The following is a 15,759-nucleotide window of genomic DNA, read 5'->3' on the forward strand; positions in this document are numbered from 1 at the left end:
AATCTGATGTTATGGCTAGATTATGAGTCTCTTTTCATTGCAGATTGTGAAGGTCCTCAATACTTAGGTTGAGCGTCCGCAATTCGAGCGTGAGATCCTCGTCGGCCTCTGCCTTTATAAACCCAGTGGCCGACTTATTGCGCCCTTTTACCGGGGAACTAGTCACCGACAGCCGCTTCTTCCGCTCTGTGTTGAGACATGTATGGTGACAAGACTCCAAAACAATCTTGTGAACACCTTCGACGACATTGGTCACGACTCGAGCGTTGCATTTCGTGCTGCCCTGTAATGGAGAACAAAAGAGAATTCTGTAATATTGTAAACATTATTTTAGGATTATATTTCTCCCATTTTTGAGCCCATATATAATACAAAAAACTATGATCACATATGGGAATTCATTACTTTTAAATGGACTCATGTTTTCAATATTGTGTTATTGTGATTCTATGACTCGATTTCTAATTCTAGCCACGACAGCATTTTAAATAAAATTGACCTCAAATTTGGGAAACTATGCTTTTGGACTCTTGTTTTCGAAATGGTTTAAAAAGTCGGCTAAATATGTCATTCCTAAAAATGTTTAAACTTTTTGAACGGAGGTATTATAAAAAATTTAAAACTTACTAAATTTGAAAATGGTTTAGGATGATATTTTCAAAGGACAATGAGTTTAACTTGGACTTGTAAATGAATGTTTTTAGTATTTTTTTTTTAATATAAGGGATTTCCTATTTTTACATTTTTAAACCAGCTTTATTTTAATAATAGATCTTTAAAATGTATACTCACCTTTTTGGAACATATCCAGTAAGTCTTCAGGTTACTGCGACGGTTTCTCACGTAATTGTGGCCGTTGAACGCCAGCAGTTTACAACCGCGCTGTCCACGAATGAATGTGAGCAGGCTGTGCTTAATGGCACCCTTCATGTCATCCAGATCGGCGAGTTCTGAAAGATATTAAAATGAGTTTTATTAGGGTTCAATTCGAAATGTATAAATGTGAAGGCCGGGAGACTATGAACACCAGAAAATGCAGTTTCGAGTTTTAAGCTTTATATTCTATAATAAATAATAAGCAGGCAATAATTGATTCTATACAATGGGCAGCCAGAGTTGGCTGATTTCTATGGCTGTTTTAGTAGGGCGGATGGTTATGTTGGCCGCATTTGATGGTCACATCGTGGTCCTGCACGGTGACTACCCGGGCCTTGCATTTGTGAGCTCCCGCTCGGGCGCAGGACCAATATGTTTTCGATCCTGTGGCCTTGTTCCGGGTGAATGTGAACTCTCCGATCTTCAGCTTGCGACTCCCCCGAAAGCCGGTGATGTAAGAGTAGTACGCAATGGGATCTGTGAATGGAAAACACAACAACTGGATTAGTTCAAACAAGACTGGGTTTGGCTCACAAATCTAGGGCTAGTAGCAAAGAGACGCCGGGGGAAACCATTAACTTAGCTAACTTGCATTTTATTGAGTCAGACGAAAGTTGAGGTGATGTTATATTGTACAATAGGGCTTAAGACTAGATCGCTAGGTCGCTGTCGCCGGCGTTGAAGTGGCGGGGGTCTCCAAAGGGTCCTGCCGCCGCTCCGCCCGAGCCGCCGCCTCCGCTTCCGCCCTTTGTCGCTTTAGAGAGCCGTACTTTCTCGCCTTGGAGATTACCTCGTGGTTATGCTCACTGTTCAGGATGGTCAGGGTGTCCTGTTTGGTTTTGAGCCGTGCCCGACACCGCAAAACGGCGAACTAAAATGAAAACGTAATAAATACTTATACTGATCTAGTTTTGGTAAACACCAGGGACCGTTGCATTATCAAAATAAATTCAATTTAATTTTAAGATTTATAGCCAAATCGCTTTAGATTAATTTACACCGTGGTGTAACCAGTGTTGGGTAGGGTATTAGTTTTTTGGACCAATGTAAAGTTCAAGGTATTTGCGACAAACAGTAAGTAAGGTACAAAAAGTACAGTAAGGTCAAATGGTACACATACAAAAAAACACACTTCTTAATTAATTCTTCTTTTCAAAATAAATCATTTTAAGGTTTATAGGTTTTTATAATAGCTGCAGTTGAATTATGATATTTTGTACACGCTCCACCACATTTGCAATAAATAATTATATTTCTTCACTTATCTGCAAGTTGTAGTGAAATTATATTTTATTAGCATATTTGCGAAAATAATAACAAATCTGGTCTAGTTGTATCAAAACAAACTTGAAAACAAAAATAAATAACAACCTTTCAGTACATTAATGCCCAACATAACTGGTTCTAAAGATAAATACAAAAATTTACCGAGGGGTAAGGTTAAAGTTAGCCTAACATTTTGTTACCTAGGTAAGGTATAAGGTACCAAACAATTGTACCTAAGTACATACCCAGACGCATGTATCTAGATTCACTCCAACACTGGGTGTTAATGAAAGTATACTTTTCTAAAATGTTTCAGTAGGCTGAATACGAATTCTGCCACCTCGTCAATTTTAAAATAATACTTAAATTGATGGAAAATAAAAAAGTGAATATTTGCAACACAAATAACCTCTCACTATTCTGCCAATCGCTGCTGTCCCAAAAATTTCTTCCAACCGAAAGTCAAGACTTGATGGCGCAAATAACTTCAATTCAAAGAAAATATTTAAAACCGACACTGGGAACTTATAAATAGACGACTGATGTAAGGACTAAAACCGTAAAAGTATTTAAAATATACGGTCCCTGGGCAATCCACTCACCTGACTGCAGCGCCAGTAGGTGACGTCGTCCCGGCAGATGTGTCGATTGAAGGTGTGCTGCTTGAGCATGATCTGCTTGGTGCCGTACTTGCTGACGATGAAAAAGGGCGAGTTGCTGTTGATCACTCCGGCGGCGGAGGAGCTGGCCAATTGCATCGTGGCTTCACCTACATCCACGCTGATCTGATAGTCGAATTTGGCTACAAAAAGGTGAGACAAGAACAAGGGTTCCTGGTTAGTTGGCCGTGCTGACTGGATTATATAGTGATAGGATTTCAAAAGAGTAAATAAAACACTGGGGATTGCTTTCATGGTTTTCGGTATATTGTACATTGCGGTTTCGGACTATGACTACATACACATTCTACATCTTACTGGCACTGCGGACAGTGCTTGGCGTGCGCATGATGCCTAGTGAGTCGTGGCCGCCGGCTTAGCTCCACCAGGACGTAGTAGGCCGGGCAGTTTCTGGTCAAGCAATGGAAGTAGGAGCGATACTGCATGGCGCGGATTTTCTTGTACGACTTCCCGCTGATCATGAGAAACTCGCCGTGGGCGTTGCGCATCAACCGGACGCCCCCCTTCGGATTTTTTGCTGAAGGAGATGAAGGATATATGTGTTATGTTGAAGTGAGTGGTGGCATATGAGAGATGAGCTTTATCCAACTAGTACATGCAACTAAATTGTCTACAAAATCGCTGTTTGGGTTCGGTTAATCTCTCTCTTTAATATTGGGGATAAAAGGCATCCTTGGGCATAAGTTTGGCGGGCACGTTGCCGCTCAAAAAGCGCGGCGGATGGTTGTGGGCATTCTTTCCGAGCTTGATGCCTCCGTCGAACTTTGTGATGGCCCTCGCGGAGCACTTGTTCTCATTCAGCCGCTTGCCGTTTCCGTCCGAACAGATCCAGTTGACCGTGGCCCGGAAACTGGCCTCCTTTTTGTACATATATCCATTGAAGACCAGGTTGAATCCCTGCTTTTGATTCCTCAGAAAGAAGTAGTCGTGCTTTTCGATCCAAAGGCCACGCGGAATATCCCCGATGAACTGGCCTGCAATGGAGTAGGCAAAGTATCTGATTTTATTGCTCAAATCACTTGGTACCTTAACATTACCCAGAAAAACACATGAATTGGTTGGGTTGGTGAGTAAACTATTTATTGTAGGAAATGTCGATTTCCTATAAAATGTACTATTTTTAGCCGCTTATTTATATCGCTTGAGGGAGGTTTTAGCTGAATACCTCTTTATGGGGTTATTGAGTCGTTTTATATTTCATAGTTACACATCATAGTTTATTTCCTTTGGAAGACCAGCGCTGTTTGTTTGGCAACAACAACAATTTTAACTCACCTCTGGTGTAGTTGGAACACCCCATTCGCTTTAATTGAATTACTTGGAACCGGCCAAAACTCCTCTTTAAACACTCATTATTAACTTAAACTTAGAAGGAATATTATGTTTTCACTTTTTTATTTGGAGGGATTCCTATTTGAGACACCCAACAACAACAAAGATGTCATTTCGCTGCACACACACACACACACACACACACGCAACCGCACAGGCACTTACACACACACTCACGGCTTGTTCGCAGGACAATTCACGGATTACTCTTTACTCACATTACAAGCCATTATGCATTTTTGCACATTCAAGACACTGCACATTTTGTTAGCAATCGACAAACAATTTGTTTGCCCAAAAACCCTTTCCAAAAACAAATGAAGCGAACACGGCGAAAAAAGTGAGAGAACAACTACAACAAAGATGGCGTGCCATGTTATCGGTTATCAACTATCGGCTATCGCCCCCTTTTTCAAACCTATACTCATTTTATTTGAAAACTCTTTTAAAATTAAACGAATCGATGTGGTTTAAAAATTTAAACCGATCAAAACAGCAACAATTTTCTTGAAAAATGTCCGTACGAATTGAAATTCGTAATATTTAATTTAGATGTAGGAAGCTTAATTTATATAGTTTTAACTGCATATTTTATGGGGGAACTTTTTTTTTAATATTGAAGTAATTTTTACGGTATTGGACAAAGTTGTGTTTAAAAGCTTTACTATAAATTTGAACAAGATCAACTTAAACAAAAATTTCTTACAGTGATGTAAACATAATCGGAACGAAATCATCGATTGCTTAGCGCATACACAAACATTCGAAATATCGATAGCACCGTGAGAAGTTGGCCAGCTCTAAAGTACAGTGCTCTTCTTCTTTAAGTCGTGTTTTTTCTACATAAAATATTTTAATTTGATATTATTATATTTTTCCCTGCTTGTAAACCAATAAATAAACAAAAACCAGCAAAAGTCCCTCCTCAGTCGTTTTATTTTCATTTTTTTGCCCAAAAGGCCCTATCTTACCCGGATGTTCTAACCTGTTGCGTTTGTTTCTCAAATTGACAGCCGCCACATCCGCAACTGCATCTCGAGGAATCCCACCACGTAAACGCGGCAGGCCCAAGACCAAGGTTGAGGATCTGACGCCCAAGCCGAAGCTGCTAGATAAATTGCATGCGGCGACCTTGAACGAGGAGGCCAGCGAGCCGGCGGTGTACGCATCTACCACGAAGGGTGAGTCCAAATCCCGGCAAGAGTCGTGCTCCTTGATAACCAAGCTGATTCCTTGCTCCCCCTGCAGGCGGTGTCAAGCTCATCTTCAATGGCCACCTGTTCAAATTCTCGTTCCGCAAGGCGGACTATTCGGTGTTCCAGTGCTGCTACCGGGAGCACGGCGACGAATGCAAGGTGCGGGTGGTGTGCGACCAGAAGCGGGTGTTTCCCTATGACGGCGAGCATGTCCACTTCATGCAGGCCAGCGACAAAAGCTGTCTGCCCTCACAGTTCATGCCCGGCGACTCGGGAGCCATATCTTCGCTGTCGCCCAATAAGGACAACAAGGTGGAACTGCTGATCAAGACCACCACCAAGCTGGAGAGTTCCGACGCCAAGGAGGATGAAGATTTCGAGGAGTTTGAGATTCAGGAGATCGATGAGATCGAGCTGGACGAACCGCTGCCGGACAAGTTGCCCGCCAAGGAGGAGGAGGTGGACCCCAACGATTTTCGCGAAAAGATCAAGCGACGTCTCCAGAAGGCTCTGCAGAACAAAAAAAAGTGACACTAAATTTGCCTACAAACTCATATTATACTTTCTATATCCACCTGATGTGAGGATGGAGGCCCCAAATATTTCCAAGAAGGGATCAAGCGACGCCTGCAAAAACCCTGCACAAAATTACGAAGTGACACTGAATATGCCTTACAGTTTCAATTTATATTTTCTATATTCATTTGGGTTTTAAATACCCCTACTAAGCAGTACATTAATAAGTTTTTCGTAATAAAACGATGTCAATAAATCAGATCATTAAGTAAACCATTTAACTAGCTCGTAAGCTCCAACTCCTAAATACGTATATGTACTCAACAAAAATGTGTCAGACAAATAACCTACGCACTTTTATATTTTCCAGTTACCCAACACGTTCGGAACTGTGGACCGCAGATGTTCCTGATCAGCCGCAAAGGCGGCACTCTGCTAACCATTAACAACTTTGTCTACCGCTCCAATCTCAAGTTTTTCGGCAAGAGCAATAATATCCTTTACTGGGAGTGCGTCCAGAACCGATCGGTTAAGTGCCGCAGCCGCTTAAAGACCATCGGCGATGATCTCTATGTAACCAATGGTTTGTAAAGTGAAATCAAAAATTGTTTCCCAAGCAATTGTTCAATTTCCTATCCACAGATGTACACAACCACATGGGTGACAATAAGCGTATTGAGGCGGCCAAAGCGGCTGGGATGCTGATCCACAAAAAGCTGAGCTCTCTCACAGCCGCCGATAAGCTACAAGGCTCCTGGAAAATGGAGACCGAGGTCAATCTAGACCAGCTGCCTAAGATGTAACCGCTTCTTAGACATTCCCACCCTAACGTCCGAGTTCTATTAGGGTTAAGCTAATGTATTCGACTATTGTTCTTGCAATGTATTTCTCTGATTTAGACTGAGTGCCCCGACCCTAGTTATGATGGGTAAGTAGCCCGTTTATCTAGGATCTCACAACACGCGCTTTGTGATGTACAAAGTCCCGGGTCATATTATTTATTCTGTTCTCACTGCTTAGACGCTTTTGGCCACGGCACTGACTTAAGCCATGGCTTGTGTTACGTACAAACTATGAACTTTTAATAAAATCAGATGAACATTTAAACAAGGTTGCACGTTATATGATCTCATCTTAAAAAGAGTATTTTTCCGTACATTTTAAACATATGTACATGTCAGCTTTTCAGATTGTTTCTTTTGAATGTAATTATTAAAGTTTATTTTGTGCACTAATAATATGTTTTAAGATCTTCATACTTTTCAAAAGGTATAGAAACCAAATTACAAAAAATAGATATGTTTTTATATTGGTTGGCTTTTGTTCTTTTTAAATCACTTTTTTTTTTAAATTTGCATAGTTAAATTAAGCATATTTATTAGTATGATTCCTGCCTATTTATCATTTTAATTTATTATTAGTTCTACATCAAGATTTTTAATTTTGCGTGTATAAAATATGATCTTTTGAAGAAGACTAAGTTTATCCTCTTAAAACATCTATATTTTTGGTAAACTATTGTTGGTCTACTCTCAAGTGTTCGATGATATGGAAATAAATTAAATTATTCCGATCATTGCTAGGTATGTTCTGAGCATAAAAAGTTTAAAAATTGTGAGATCGCAATCAAAGGATTTAAAATCCCTTAACCTTGCCCTAATCGGTAGGAATCCAAGGCAGCTTTAAACTGTCCAGCTTGGTCCTTACATTCTTATGGTTGTGCGAGGAGCAAGTGCTTCGGTATTTCACCTCGGAGCCGACCATGAAAGTTGAGGCTCGTGCCTTGCATCCCTTGTGGTGGTACATGCATCGCCAGGATCCGATAAGGTTATCCTTTCCCAGAATACGGTGGACAATAAAATGTTCGTTGGCTATTATAAGCTTTGGGCGCCTGTGGGCAGCCAGGTTAAATTCCGCTGGGCCGTCGTATTGCATTGCCTTTTTGGAGTAACGACGACGAACTGAAAGAGAACAAAGAATCAATAGTCAGAAAATGATGTTAACTGTAAGCTAATAACTCAATTTATAGATAGAAATCTTAAAAAAGGGTAAAAGATTTTTCTATGATCATTTATTATGTTTTGTTTTATAAAATACTTAAGTCTATCAGGACTTATACAACGATGCACTTAGCCTAGGTTCAGGTGGTTCGATTTGCAGCAAGCAGTCTTTGGACTATTATAAGCTTGTTTTCATTAGCTTCCAATTTCTCCATGAAGGTATATATTTAACTGTATTTATTGAAACTGGCTAGCTCATATATATATATATATATATATATATATATATCAAATGGCACTTATAAAATTAATGGAAAACGTATATGCTCGTTTGAAATTAGCTTTTTGCACCACAATTTGTTTTAAATAAGTATTATTTGAAAACCCTGATATATTATTAGAGATACGGTCACTAATGTTGAATGGCTTACAATTGTCCGAAGACTACATAAACGATTTTCCTTTTACAAGGAGAACTCGCTCACCATAGGATCGGTACTCTTCATCGACATTAGTTCAAAAAATAATTCAAAACCACAGACATTTGTGACCCCAGACCCCAAGGGGTTAGTAATCCTTGCTGATAAAGACTGCCCCGTGGGCCTGGTGTTGCTGCATCAGCGCCATCATTTGCGGGGTCTGTACGTGGGGCAGGGAGAGGGGCATGGCCAGTGACATGGATACGGGAACAGGTACAGTCACCGGCATCGCCAGGTGAGTGGGAGCGGTGGCGTACGTCGGCGCGGGCATCTGTGTCACCTGAGTCATCATTTCCACCGTGGGTGTCGTCGAGGTGACCACTGGACTTGGGTTGGGTGGTGGATTTTTCACCGCAGGCACAGTTCCGTTGGTCTTGGCCTGGCAATAAAGCTGACAAAGCGGCAACAGTTCCTTGTGGCGTCTCTTGATATGGCTTAGGAAGTTCCCCGTCGACTTGGTGGTGCCGGAGATGAGGCCGTAGCAGGTGGTGCAGGTGGCCTGGATGGCGCCAGGCGTCTTCTGATTCGGCTGGATGTTCTTATAGAACTTACCGTCCAGTATCTTGGGCAGAGTAAAGGGTTTTCGGAACGATTCATCGTCGCTCAGATAGGTTACGGCTAAAGCGGCAACAGCTGCGTCCGTTGGCAGGCCAGGCGTGGGTGAGGGCTCCATTTTGATCTCAACTGCAAAGTTACAAAGGTCACACATTAGTAGGGCGTTTAAATGGTCGTAAAGCTAAACTAGGTACAAAACGAACACCGACAAATACATATTTTACACACATTTCGTTTAATTTATTATAATTAAGCTAGGACTGAAGACTAAAGAGTAAAATAGATTAGCTGCTTGCTGTGCAAGCCTACTGAAGCTCTGGAAACTCGTCCAACAGGTCAGCGGCCAGATCCATAGAGTTGACCTCCGGACCGTGGGTGTGCGGAGCGCCAGCGATCCGTATGGTGACGTCCTGAATTTTGGAGGTTACCAAAGTCGCTCGGCAGCTGTGCTTCACGTACCGCGAGCACCGCCAAAAGACGTTTTTCAGACTCTGACGGTTCACCACGTACCGATAGCCCTCGTATACCAGCATCACTCTGCCACGCTGCGTGGTGGTGTACTGGATGCTGCCACCGGTGGTCTTCTCCTCGAAGAGCGCCTTTAGAGATGGGATGACACCTGGAATGGCAGACGCAGGAGGTTTACAAACATTAGTTGGGGTTATTTTTTGAGATTCTGCTGAGTTAACTAGCTACTTCACAAGAGGTGGGAGGAACAATTCAGTTACTGGCATTTATTTCATTTTAAAAAACGCAACAAACGAAATTAAACTATTGTCCGGCGCACTATGGCTTGACTATCATAACCTTGAGCGTGGACAGCTTGTGGTCCAAGAATTTCTGGACCAATGATGGGCTTAGCTGATCCCCTCGTTGGGCAAACACTTGGCACACATGGGCTGCAACGAGAGGATATAGTGTATGAAGGAATAAAGGTCGCGTGATAAGATAAAATCTCCATTATGTACTTATGATTTCCTGGAACAGCTCCTGGTCGGCGGACTCCTTGCCCTGGGCAATACGGGACAGCTTCGCCTTGCCTATCACCAGATCCGTGACCCGGGATGTATATATAGCGGGCACGTGGAAGTAAGCCTTGGCAAGAGCCACCTTGGACACAAAGACGCGACTGCCATCGAACAAGGGAACGGCATCCGCATCTCTAGGGGATTTCTCCACTTCTTTGTCACTTTCCGCAATCTTCGGTATTTCAATTTCTTCCGTCGGAACTTCTGCAATAGCACATTATAGGGAAACATATTAAGGCACTTCGTTTTGAGAGGTCAACAAAAACATAAACAAAATAAAACACAGTTAATGCGGTTCTTAAAGTGGACTTTATTTCGGTTTAGTTAGGCGAATGCCAACATTTGCAGTACAACCCAGGAGGGCTGGGAGCTACAACAGTATTCCCTTTTATTTATCACAATCGTTGCACAATTTCACAGAGTAAAACACAAATTATTTATTTCAGCACGCCCACGAGACACAAAGTTAAAATAAAAGTAAAGAAATGGCAGCAACCAGGGTTGCATTGGGAGTACAGTGAGGTATCGGTCATGGTGAAATTATAAATTAAATTATATAAATTCATTTATATTTATATCGTATATTTTAAAAATTATTTTTTTAGAACGTCAATTTAGGATGTTCTGTCAGAGCTTTAGTTATGTATTTATTTTTTTAAAAATCTAGTTTCCTTAAAGCTACAACTCACATTGCCAGGTTCGATAGAACTCGATATGTTTTTAAATGCATATTTAAATAATAATTGGTTTAAAATAGTAACACAATTAATATCTTCTATACTTGTTTGTTTGTATGTGTTGCACTCTTGATTTTTACATTTAGCCCATATTTGTCGCTTGATTATTACTCGTGCTAGTAGCTACTGTACTCACGTCATTGCAGCCCTGGGTAGTTTCCGCTCGTCCGGCAACTCTGTCAAAATGTCGCCAGAATTGTGAAAAAAAAATGCAAGTGAATTAACCGATTTGTTGTTAAATTGTTAGCAAAGAAGTGAAAATAAACAGTTAAATTGCCTGCTACAAGTGAATAGTGTTGCTCGGATATGCGCTGTGAAAGAAAAGCCCAACTTCCAAATACGGGCCCTCAAGTGTCGTGTGATGAAGCCGAAAAAAAGTAGCGACGCCTTCTCAAATTCCAAGCTGTTATTGTGAACAAATGTTAAAATAAGAGAAATTGCAATGCGAAAGCAATGTCGCCTAATGTTAATAAAGTTAAGAAACTAATGCGGAGCAGGCATATATTATTTGGCGGATCATCTTGGGCAGACGAGCTGTCAGAACGTTCTAATCAATAGCCGTCCACCCTTTTCCAACTTCTGTCTTGCAGAACTGGAGGATGCCTTCAAGGTTCAGCTTCCGCTCCTGGTGGCCAGAAAAAAGAAGCCTGGCAACTTCCGCAAGCAGAACTTTGACCACCTGGAGGTGAGCTTCACGAGGAGCAATCGGGGCAACAACCTTCTGACCATCGACGGCAAACCCTTCACCCTCAACCGCCGGATCAAGGATGTCTGCTACTGGGAATGCGTCAAGTTGCGCTGCAAGTACATTAAGTGCTCTGCACGCGTGGTGACCAAATCCAATCGGATCTCAGCCCTGCGCGGGCTCCACAATCATCCATAAGTTACCGAATTACCTGTGCCATCTCATTAGTCGAATAAAAATGTTTTTTGTTAAGCAAATAGTCAATTTCCGCCTCCCCTGCCGTTGTAGTTTCTCTAGAGTCCTCAAGCGAATAACAGGTCTTCTGATTAATCTCTCTCAATTCTTGCAGCCTGCTTCCAGTTGGTGGCTAACCGCCGCGGCGGTAAGAACCTGATCTTCCAGGGGCACATGTACTCCGTGGAGCGCAAGTATCGGAACAGCATCAATTGGGTCTGCTCCAAGAACAGCAACAATGCGCTACGCTGCCCGGCGAGATGTGTGACCAGCTCGGACAGTAGCACCGCCATCAAGTTAAGCCACCGGCACCACAACCATCCGGCGGGTTCCTTCAAGCTGCACAAGCGCAGTCGAAAGTGTTCCAGCAGGCGGAGCAGCAGCTAGTATGCTAGTGCTTAATAGTATTAATATATGTTCACTTCGTTATAACATTGTTACATTTGGTGGAATGGTCACAATAGAATGTAAAACATTGCTTAAACTTCATTTGGTGATTGACCTCAACACATAGCTTTTGCATTTAAGTCTTAGTTCGTTATGTTATGACATAACCTAGACACTAACTGTCATCCATTATGGTTAAATCAATATCAAATCATTTAGACTTAACTTTAAGTAATATTCCTTTTACCACTTATCACTTACCCGCTGTGCCATTTCCTTAACAGGTTCTCGGCATCGTAATGTTTACAAGAAGAACGGATTTACGATCATCGATGGCTATCGTTTTGTGATCGGCACTACCAACTTGCGTCGCACGTACTTGAAGTGTGCCAACTTCCGGAGCAATTGTCGGGCCCGGGCCATTGTGAATAGGGACACAAACAAAGTGCGGATGAGGCACGAGGGTCACAATCACAGCCGCAAGGATGTGGTGAGCGGACGTAACTCTAAGAAGTAGCAGGTACCAAGCTGTCTTGAGGAATAAACAAACTGCTTTCGTTACAAAATGTTCGCCTGCTTTTCACTACTCCAAATGAACCCTTATGCCATTACATCTTTGCACTTAAACTGAGATTCTGACCATCAGCCAACTAATTTTGATAATTCCATTGCAGATCACGCGAAGTTGGCACAGTATGTGCGTTCCAATAGAGGCACCGATCTCGTTTACCACAAAGGCAATACCTACACACCCAACGAGAAGTTGCGAGAGGGACAAAAGAGTCGGGACTGGAAGTGCTCCATGTATCACAAGGCAAAGTGTCGGGCCCGTCTGGTCACACGCATCACCAGTGGCGGGGATATCATCCACGTGACTAGCAACTTGCACACGCATCCCGCAATGTACACATCGCAGAAAATGGAATCTCGCGTGGACGCCCAGAAGCTCTGCCTCGAGAGGAATCCGCTCTGCGTTAACACACGATCGGTTAGAATCGACAGCAAGTAAATGACAAAATCCGATCTCTCTTAATCCAACACGGATAAAGCTTTAGGTGAAGAATAAAAGAAGTAGTTTTAAAACTATCTAGTCTGTTTAAGGACTAACAAACATGTGAGATGTGAAGGTACTCACGTCCCGCACTACCTAATTACAACAATTTTGTATATCACAAAACAGCTTAGATTAAAGAAACAGATTTAATAAGTTGTAAAGTTTTCCTAATCGGGAGTAGAAAGCAATTAGTTTTATAATTTTCAACATTACACATTGCTAACCGAGATGATTGACTTGGAAGTTTATTTATTTTAAGTAAACCTTTTTTTTTTTACTAAGTTCACCTCCATTGAGTCTCAGGTTAATTAGTCTTTAAATAAAGCCTTAACTAAGTGCAGTCTTGGCTTTTAATTATTTTAGCAAGATCTTCAAATGATGCCAATACTAATCTATGCATTTATTCTAATGTTTTTCAGAAATACTTTTGACATGGAAACAATTGCCAATAGAGTCAATATACAATGCGCATGGTAAGCTGATGGACATCATACCCAACATACAGATCATCCAGGGTCAGAGAAAGTCCGTACAGCTAATGTTTGCTAAATTTGCCTATGCGAAGAACAACCAGCGCGGGAACACCATTTACTGGAACTGTCGGAGTCGGCGTAACGGAAAACATCCGTGCAACGCTCGATTGTCCATTAGCAGGCTCCCGAACGGACTGTACAAGGTTTGTCTGTCCCAGCCGGAGCACAATCACCCGCCTTCCAAGCGCCTATGTAGAAAGTATGATTAGTCTGTAAGCATTGCCAAATATAAACGCGCCATGACTTGGCAAACAGCATTAAACCGACTCTGAATCTATTGTGTTAACAATGTATATAACAGCTGAATAACTAATACTAATCCGAATGTGTACCCTCTCCGTCCACAGAAAGCAGCGTGGCCATCTACTCGGCCACTTCCCGGGGAAGAATGCAACTGATCTACGGCGGTCAGCCGTTTATCTTCGAGAAGACCCTGAAACTGTCGTCGGGGGAGGAGAAACGCTTCTGGCGTTGCAACCAATGGTGGAACCAGAAGTGCCGCTCCCGTGTCTTCACCATCAATGATGTCGTCTGTCCGCTTAACCGATTCCACACGCACGAGGAGATTGTGCGTCGCAAGAAGCGTGTGCGTCGAGTGCCGCCGGTGGAGACAATTGCCAAAGTGGTCACCACTTCCGGCAGGCAGGAGCAGCAACAGCAACAGCAGACCCAGCAGCAACAAGAGATACAGCTGACCAGTGATGCTATGTTGACTACCGCATTGGAGGACGAATCGCCTGCAACGATTGATGTCAGCGAGCTGGGAATGCACCTGAAGTACGAGGAGATTGTAGCGGATGTCACGGGCATTGTGGGTGCCACTCGGGTGGTCAGCCGCCGGAAATAAAGAAGGAGTTCTCATTCTATTTTTTTCTTGGCAATACACCGCAGCAGCAGATTTTACTCCATAGAAAATTTGAAGCAATATCATTTTTGAACTGGCCAAGTCGGTACAAACAAGATATTTCTTTTGAATTTAACAAAGGCTACATTCAATTTGCTAGCCAATATAAATTATTATAATATTTATATTTAAAAAAAAACTAGTTTTATTTTATTAAATATTTGCAAACATTTTCCAAGATAATAATTTTGCTTTTAAAACTTGATAATTGCCTCATCATTTCAGAACTGAAATCTATAGATTAAATTCTGCTCCTTGTTTTCTCTATAAAAAAAAATCGACTCATCTTAGTCCCTTATTCTGCTTAAATATGATTAAAAACAGTGTTTTAGGAAACGGACAAGCTAAGTTAGCACCTATGATTCAACTTATAAACACTTTAATAAATGTAAATTATATAAATGTAAGCCTTAAACAGTGTAATTATTCATTTTAGAATCCACGAAACGTTTCCAGTTCCCGTTTGGGTATACTCCCAACCTGAATCACTCTTTACTAACCTACCGGGACACACACTTCTTGTCTTTACAGGTGACACGCCACAGTTCTTCTTCACCAAGGGCCAACGGGAGTCCATTAAGCTAAACTACGGCGGTCATAGCTACGTAAAGTTCATGGAGAACGGCCGCGGGACGAAGTGGATCTGTGCCACCCGCTCCACCACCAAGTGCCGTGCCCGAATTCGCACCACCAAAAACAACCGCCTGGAGGTGCTACATGCCCCCCACAATCACGATCTGGCATCACAGAAAAAGGAGCGAGGACGCCTCCGCCAAAGGATTAAAACCGGAAAGTAGTTGAGAGTGTAAGAGACTTAAGACTATTTGGTGTTTAAGACCACGTATTACGTGCTCAGTTTAGTTTCATCTTATGTTTGCAATGAAACATATGCTCCTATTGTTCTGCTTGTTTATATGATAAGCAAACTAACATCGAAATACTTTAATACTTCGCAATAACATTTTAAACTGGACTTCTTTAATGCTGAACAAATTAAATTCTTATTGGCTTCTTAGTTTGTTTTTTTTGTGTAGCTATTGCCATACCTATAATTTGTCTAACATTTAAAGTTTAATATATGTCTTCCTATTTTAGTTTATTCTGATCCAATGCAATGCAGCGTTAAGCATAAGATTCATTAAGTTAAATTCTTTGAGCCTACAAAATGGTATGTGAAGATCCTTTTTAATAGACTTGTAAAACTTTTTAAAGCGGTGTCAATTATATTTTTGTATATCACGCTGTAAGAAATCGAATGAAAATAGAAACAGGATATGAAATCCCATGACGCAAAACC

General features: G+C 41.7%; 6 protein-coding genes across 35 annotated transcripts in view; 5 read left to right on the forward strand and 1 right to left on the reverse strand.

Moving 5' to 3' along the window:
• Window positions 1–15,759, reverse strand: part of LOC108141036 (modifier of mdg4-like) — a 32,461-nt gene that overhangs the window by 8,442 nt on the left and 8,260 nt on the right. Inside the window, exons 5-7 of one of the 25 annotated variants that reach the window (XM_017264147.2) lie at window positions 2,745–2,944; window positions 1,667–1,747; window positions 1,260–1,353 (exon numbers count right to left, since the gene is read on the reverse strand). The exons of 11 other annotated variants lie outside the window; for them this stretch is intronic. In XM_017264147.2, coding sequence (XP_017119636.2) covers window positions 1,300–1,353; window positions 1,667–1,747; window positions 2,745–2,944 — 335 coding nt within the window. In that variant the 3' untranslated portion in view covers window positions 1,260–1,299. Of the gene's footprint in view, window positions 1–7; window positions 284–792; window positions 951–1,045; window positions 1,354–1,462; window positions 1,748–2,744; window positions 2,945–3,046; window positions 3,340–3,452; window positions 3,797–7,488; window positions 7,828–7,920; window positions 9,030–9,116; window positions 9,520–9,619; window positions 9,800–9,868; window positions 10,133–15,759 lie in introns of those variants that run through there. 13 more of the 25 variants (XM_041709243.1, XR_005977621.1, XM_041709242.1 and 10 more) reach the window with 13 other exon arrangements.
• On the forward strand, window positions 4,669–6,125 carry LOC108140947 (modifier of mdg4). Its single transcript, XM_017264015.1, has 4 exons — window positions 4,669–4,674; window positions 4,933–4,981; window positions 5,168–5,335; window positions 5,403–6,125. Exons 1-4 carry the CDS (start codon window positions 4,669–4,671, stop codon window positions 5,879–5,881), a joined length of 702 nt encoding a protein of 233 aa, XP_017119504.1. The 3' UTR covers window positions 5,882–6,125.
• LOC108141038 lies at window positions 6,228–6,973 on the forward strand. The gene is made up of 2 exons (XM_017264167.2): window positions 6,228–6,449; window positions 6,509–6,973. Exons 1-2 carry the CDS (start codon window positions 6,269–6,271, stop codon window positions 6,667–6,669), a joined length of 342 nt encoding a protein of 113 aa, XP_017119656.1. The 5' UTR covers window positions 6,228–6,268; the 3' UTR covers window positions 6,670–6,973.
• On the forward strand, window positions 10,825–12,288 carry LOC108141041. Of its 2 annotated transcripts, XM_017264172.2 has the most exons (3): window positions 10,825–11,350; window positions 11,700–11,970; window positions 12,256–12,288. In XM_017264172.2, coding segments are annotated over exons 2-3 (213 nt in total). In that variant the 5' UTR covers window positions 10,825–11,350; window positions 11,700–11,758; the 3' UTR covers window positions 12,257–12,288. The 2 variants fall into 2 exon arrangements, with proteins under 2 accessions (XP_017119661.1, XP_017119660.1); XM_017264171.2 differs by having other exon boundaries at window positions 10,825–11,970.
• On the forward strand, window positions 12,371–13,815 carry LOC108141039. Of its 4 annotated transcripts, none has more exons than XM_017264170.2 (3): window positions 12,371–12,461; window positions 12,646–12,976; window positions 13,445–13,701. In XM_017264170.2, exons 2-3 carry the CDS (start codon window positions 12,774–12,776, stop codon window positions 13,500–13,502), a joined length of 261 nt encoding a protein of 86 aa, XP_017119659.1. In that variant the 5' UTR covers window positions 12,371–12,461; window positions 12,646–12,773; the 3' UTR covers window positions 13,503–13,701. The 4 variants fall into 4 exon arrangements, with proteins under 4 accessions (XP_017119659.1, XP_041565180.1, XP_017119658.1 ...); XM_041709246.1 differs by having other exon boundaries at window positions 12,381–12,491; XM_017264169.1 differs by lacking the exon at window positions 12,371–12,461 and having other exon boundaries at window positions 12,871–12,959; window positions 13,445–13,815.
• LOC108141037 lies at window positions 13,600–14,869 on the forward strand. 2 transcript variants are annotated; one of them, XM_017264166.2, is made up of 2 exons: window positions 13,600–13,701; window positions 13,906–14,869. In XM_017264166.2, the coding sequence occupies exon 2, from the start codon at window positions 13,947–13,949 to the stop codon at window positions 14,403–14,405; it is 459 nt and encodes a 152-aa protein (XP_017119655.1). In that variant the 5' UTR covers window positions 13,600–13,701; window positions 13,906–13,946; the 3' UTR covers window positions 14,406–14,869. The 2 variants fall into 2 exon arrangements, with proteins under 2 accessions (XP_017119655.1, XP_017119654.1); XM_017264165.2 differs by having other exon boundaries at window positions 13,683–13,770.

Source organism: Drosophila elegans, unplaced genomic scaffold, assembly GCF_018152505.1.
Source record: "Drosophila elegans isolate 14027-0461.03 unplaced genomic scaffold, ASM1815250v1 contig_476, whole genome shotgun sequence".
Classification (NCBI taxonomy): Eukaryota; Metazoa; Arthropoda; class Insecta; order Diptera; family Drosophilidae; genus Drosophila; species Drosophila elegans.

Coding starts and splice junctions, on each gene's coding strand:
- LOC108141039 (XM_017264170.2), top strand. CDS start 12,774: ATGTATCACAAGGCAAAGTGTCGGGCCCGTCTGGTCACACGCATCACC. Junction 12,977..13,444: donor TCGGTTAGAATCGACAGCAA/GTAAATGACAAA, acceptor AATGTTTTTCAG/AAATACTTTTGACATGGAAA.
- LOC108140947 (XM_017264015.1), top strand. Junction 4,982..5,167: donor ACAGTGCTCTTCTTCTTTAA/GTCGTGTTTTTT, acceptor TCAAATTGACAG/CCGCCACATCCGCAACTGCA. Junction 5,336..5,402: donor GTACGCATCTACCACGAAGG/GTGAGTCCAAAT, acceptor CTCCCCCTGCAG/GCGGTGTCAAGCTCATCTTC.
- LOC108141041 (XM_017264171.2), top strand. CDS start 11,759: ATGTACTCCGTGGAGCGCAAGTATCGGAACAGCATCAATTGGGTCTGC.
- LOC108141037 (XM_017264166.2), top strand. CDS start 13,947: ATGCAACTGATCTACGGCGGTCAGCCGTTTATCTTCGAGAAGACCCTG.
- LOC108141038 (XM_017264167.2), top strand. CDS start 6,269: ATGTTCCTGATCAGCCGCAAAGGCGGCACTCTGCTAACCATTAACAAC. Junction 6,450..6,508: donor TGATCTCTATGTAACCAATG/GTTTGTAAAGTG, acceptor TCCTATCCACAG/ATGTACACAACCACATGGGT.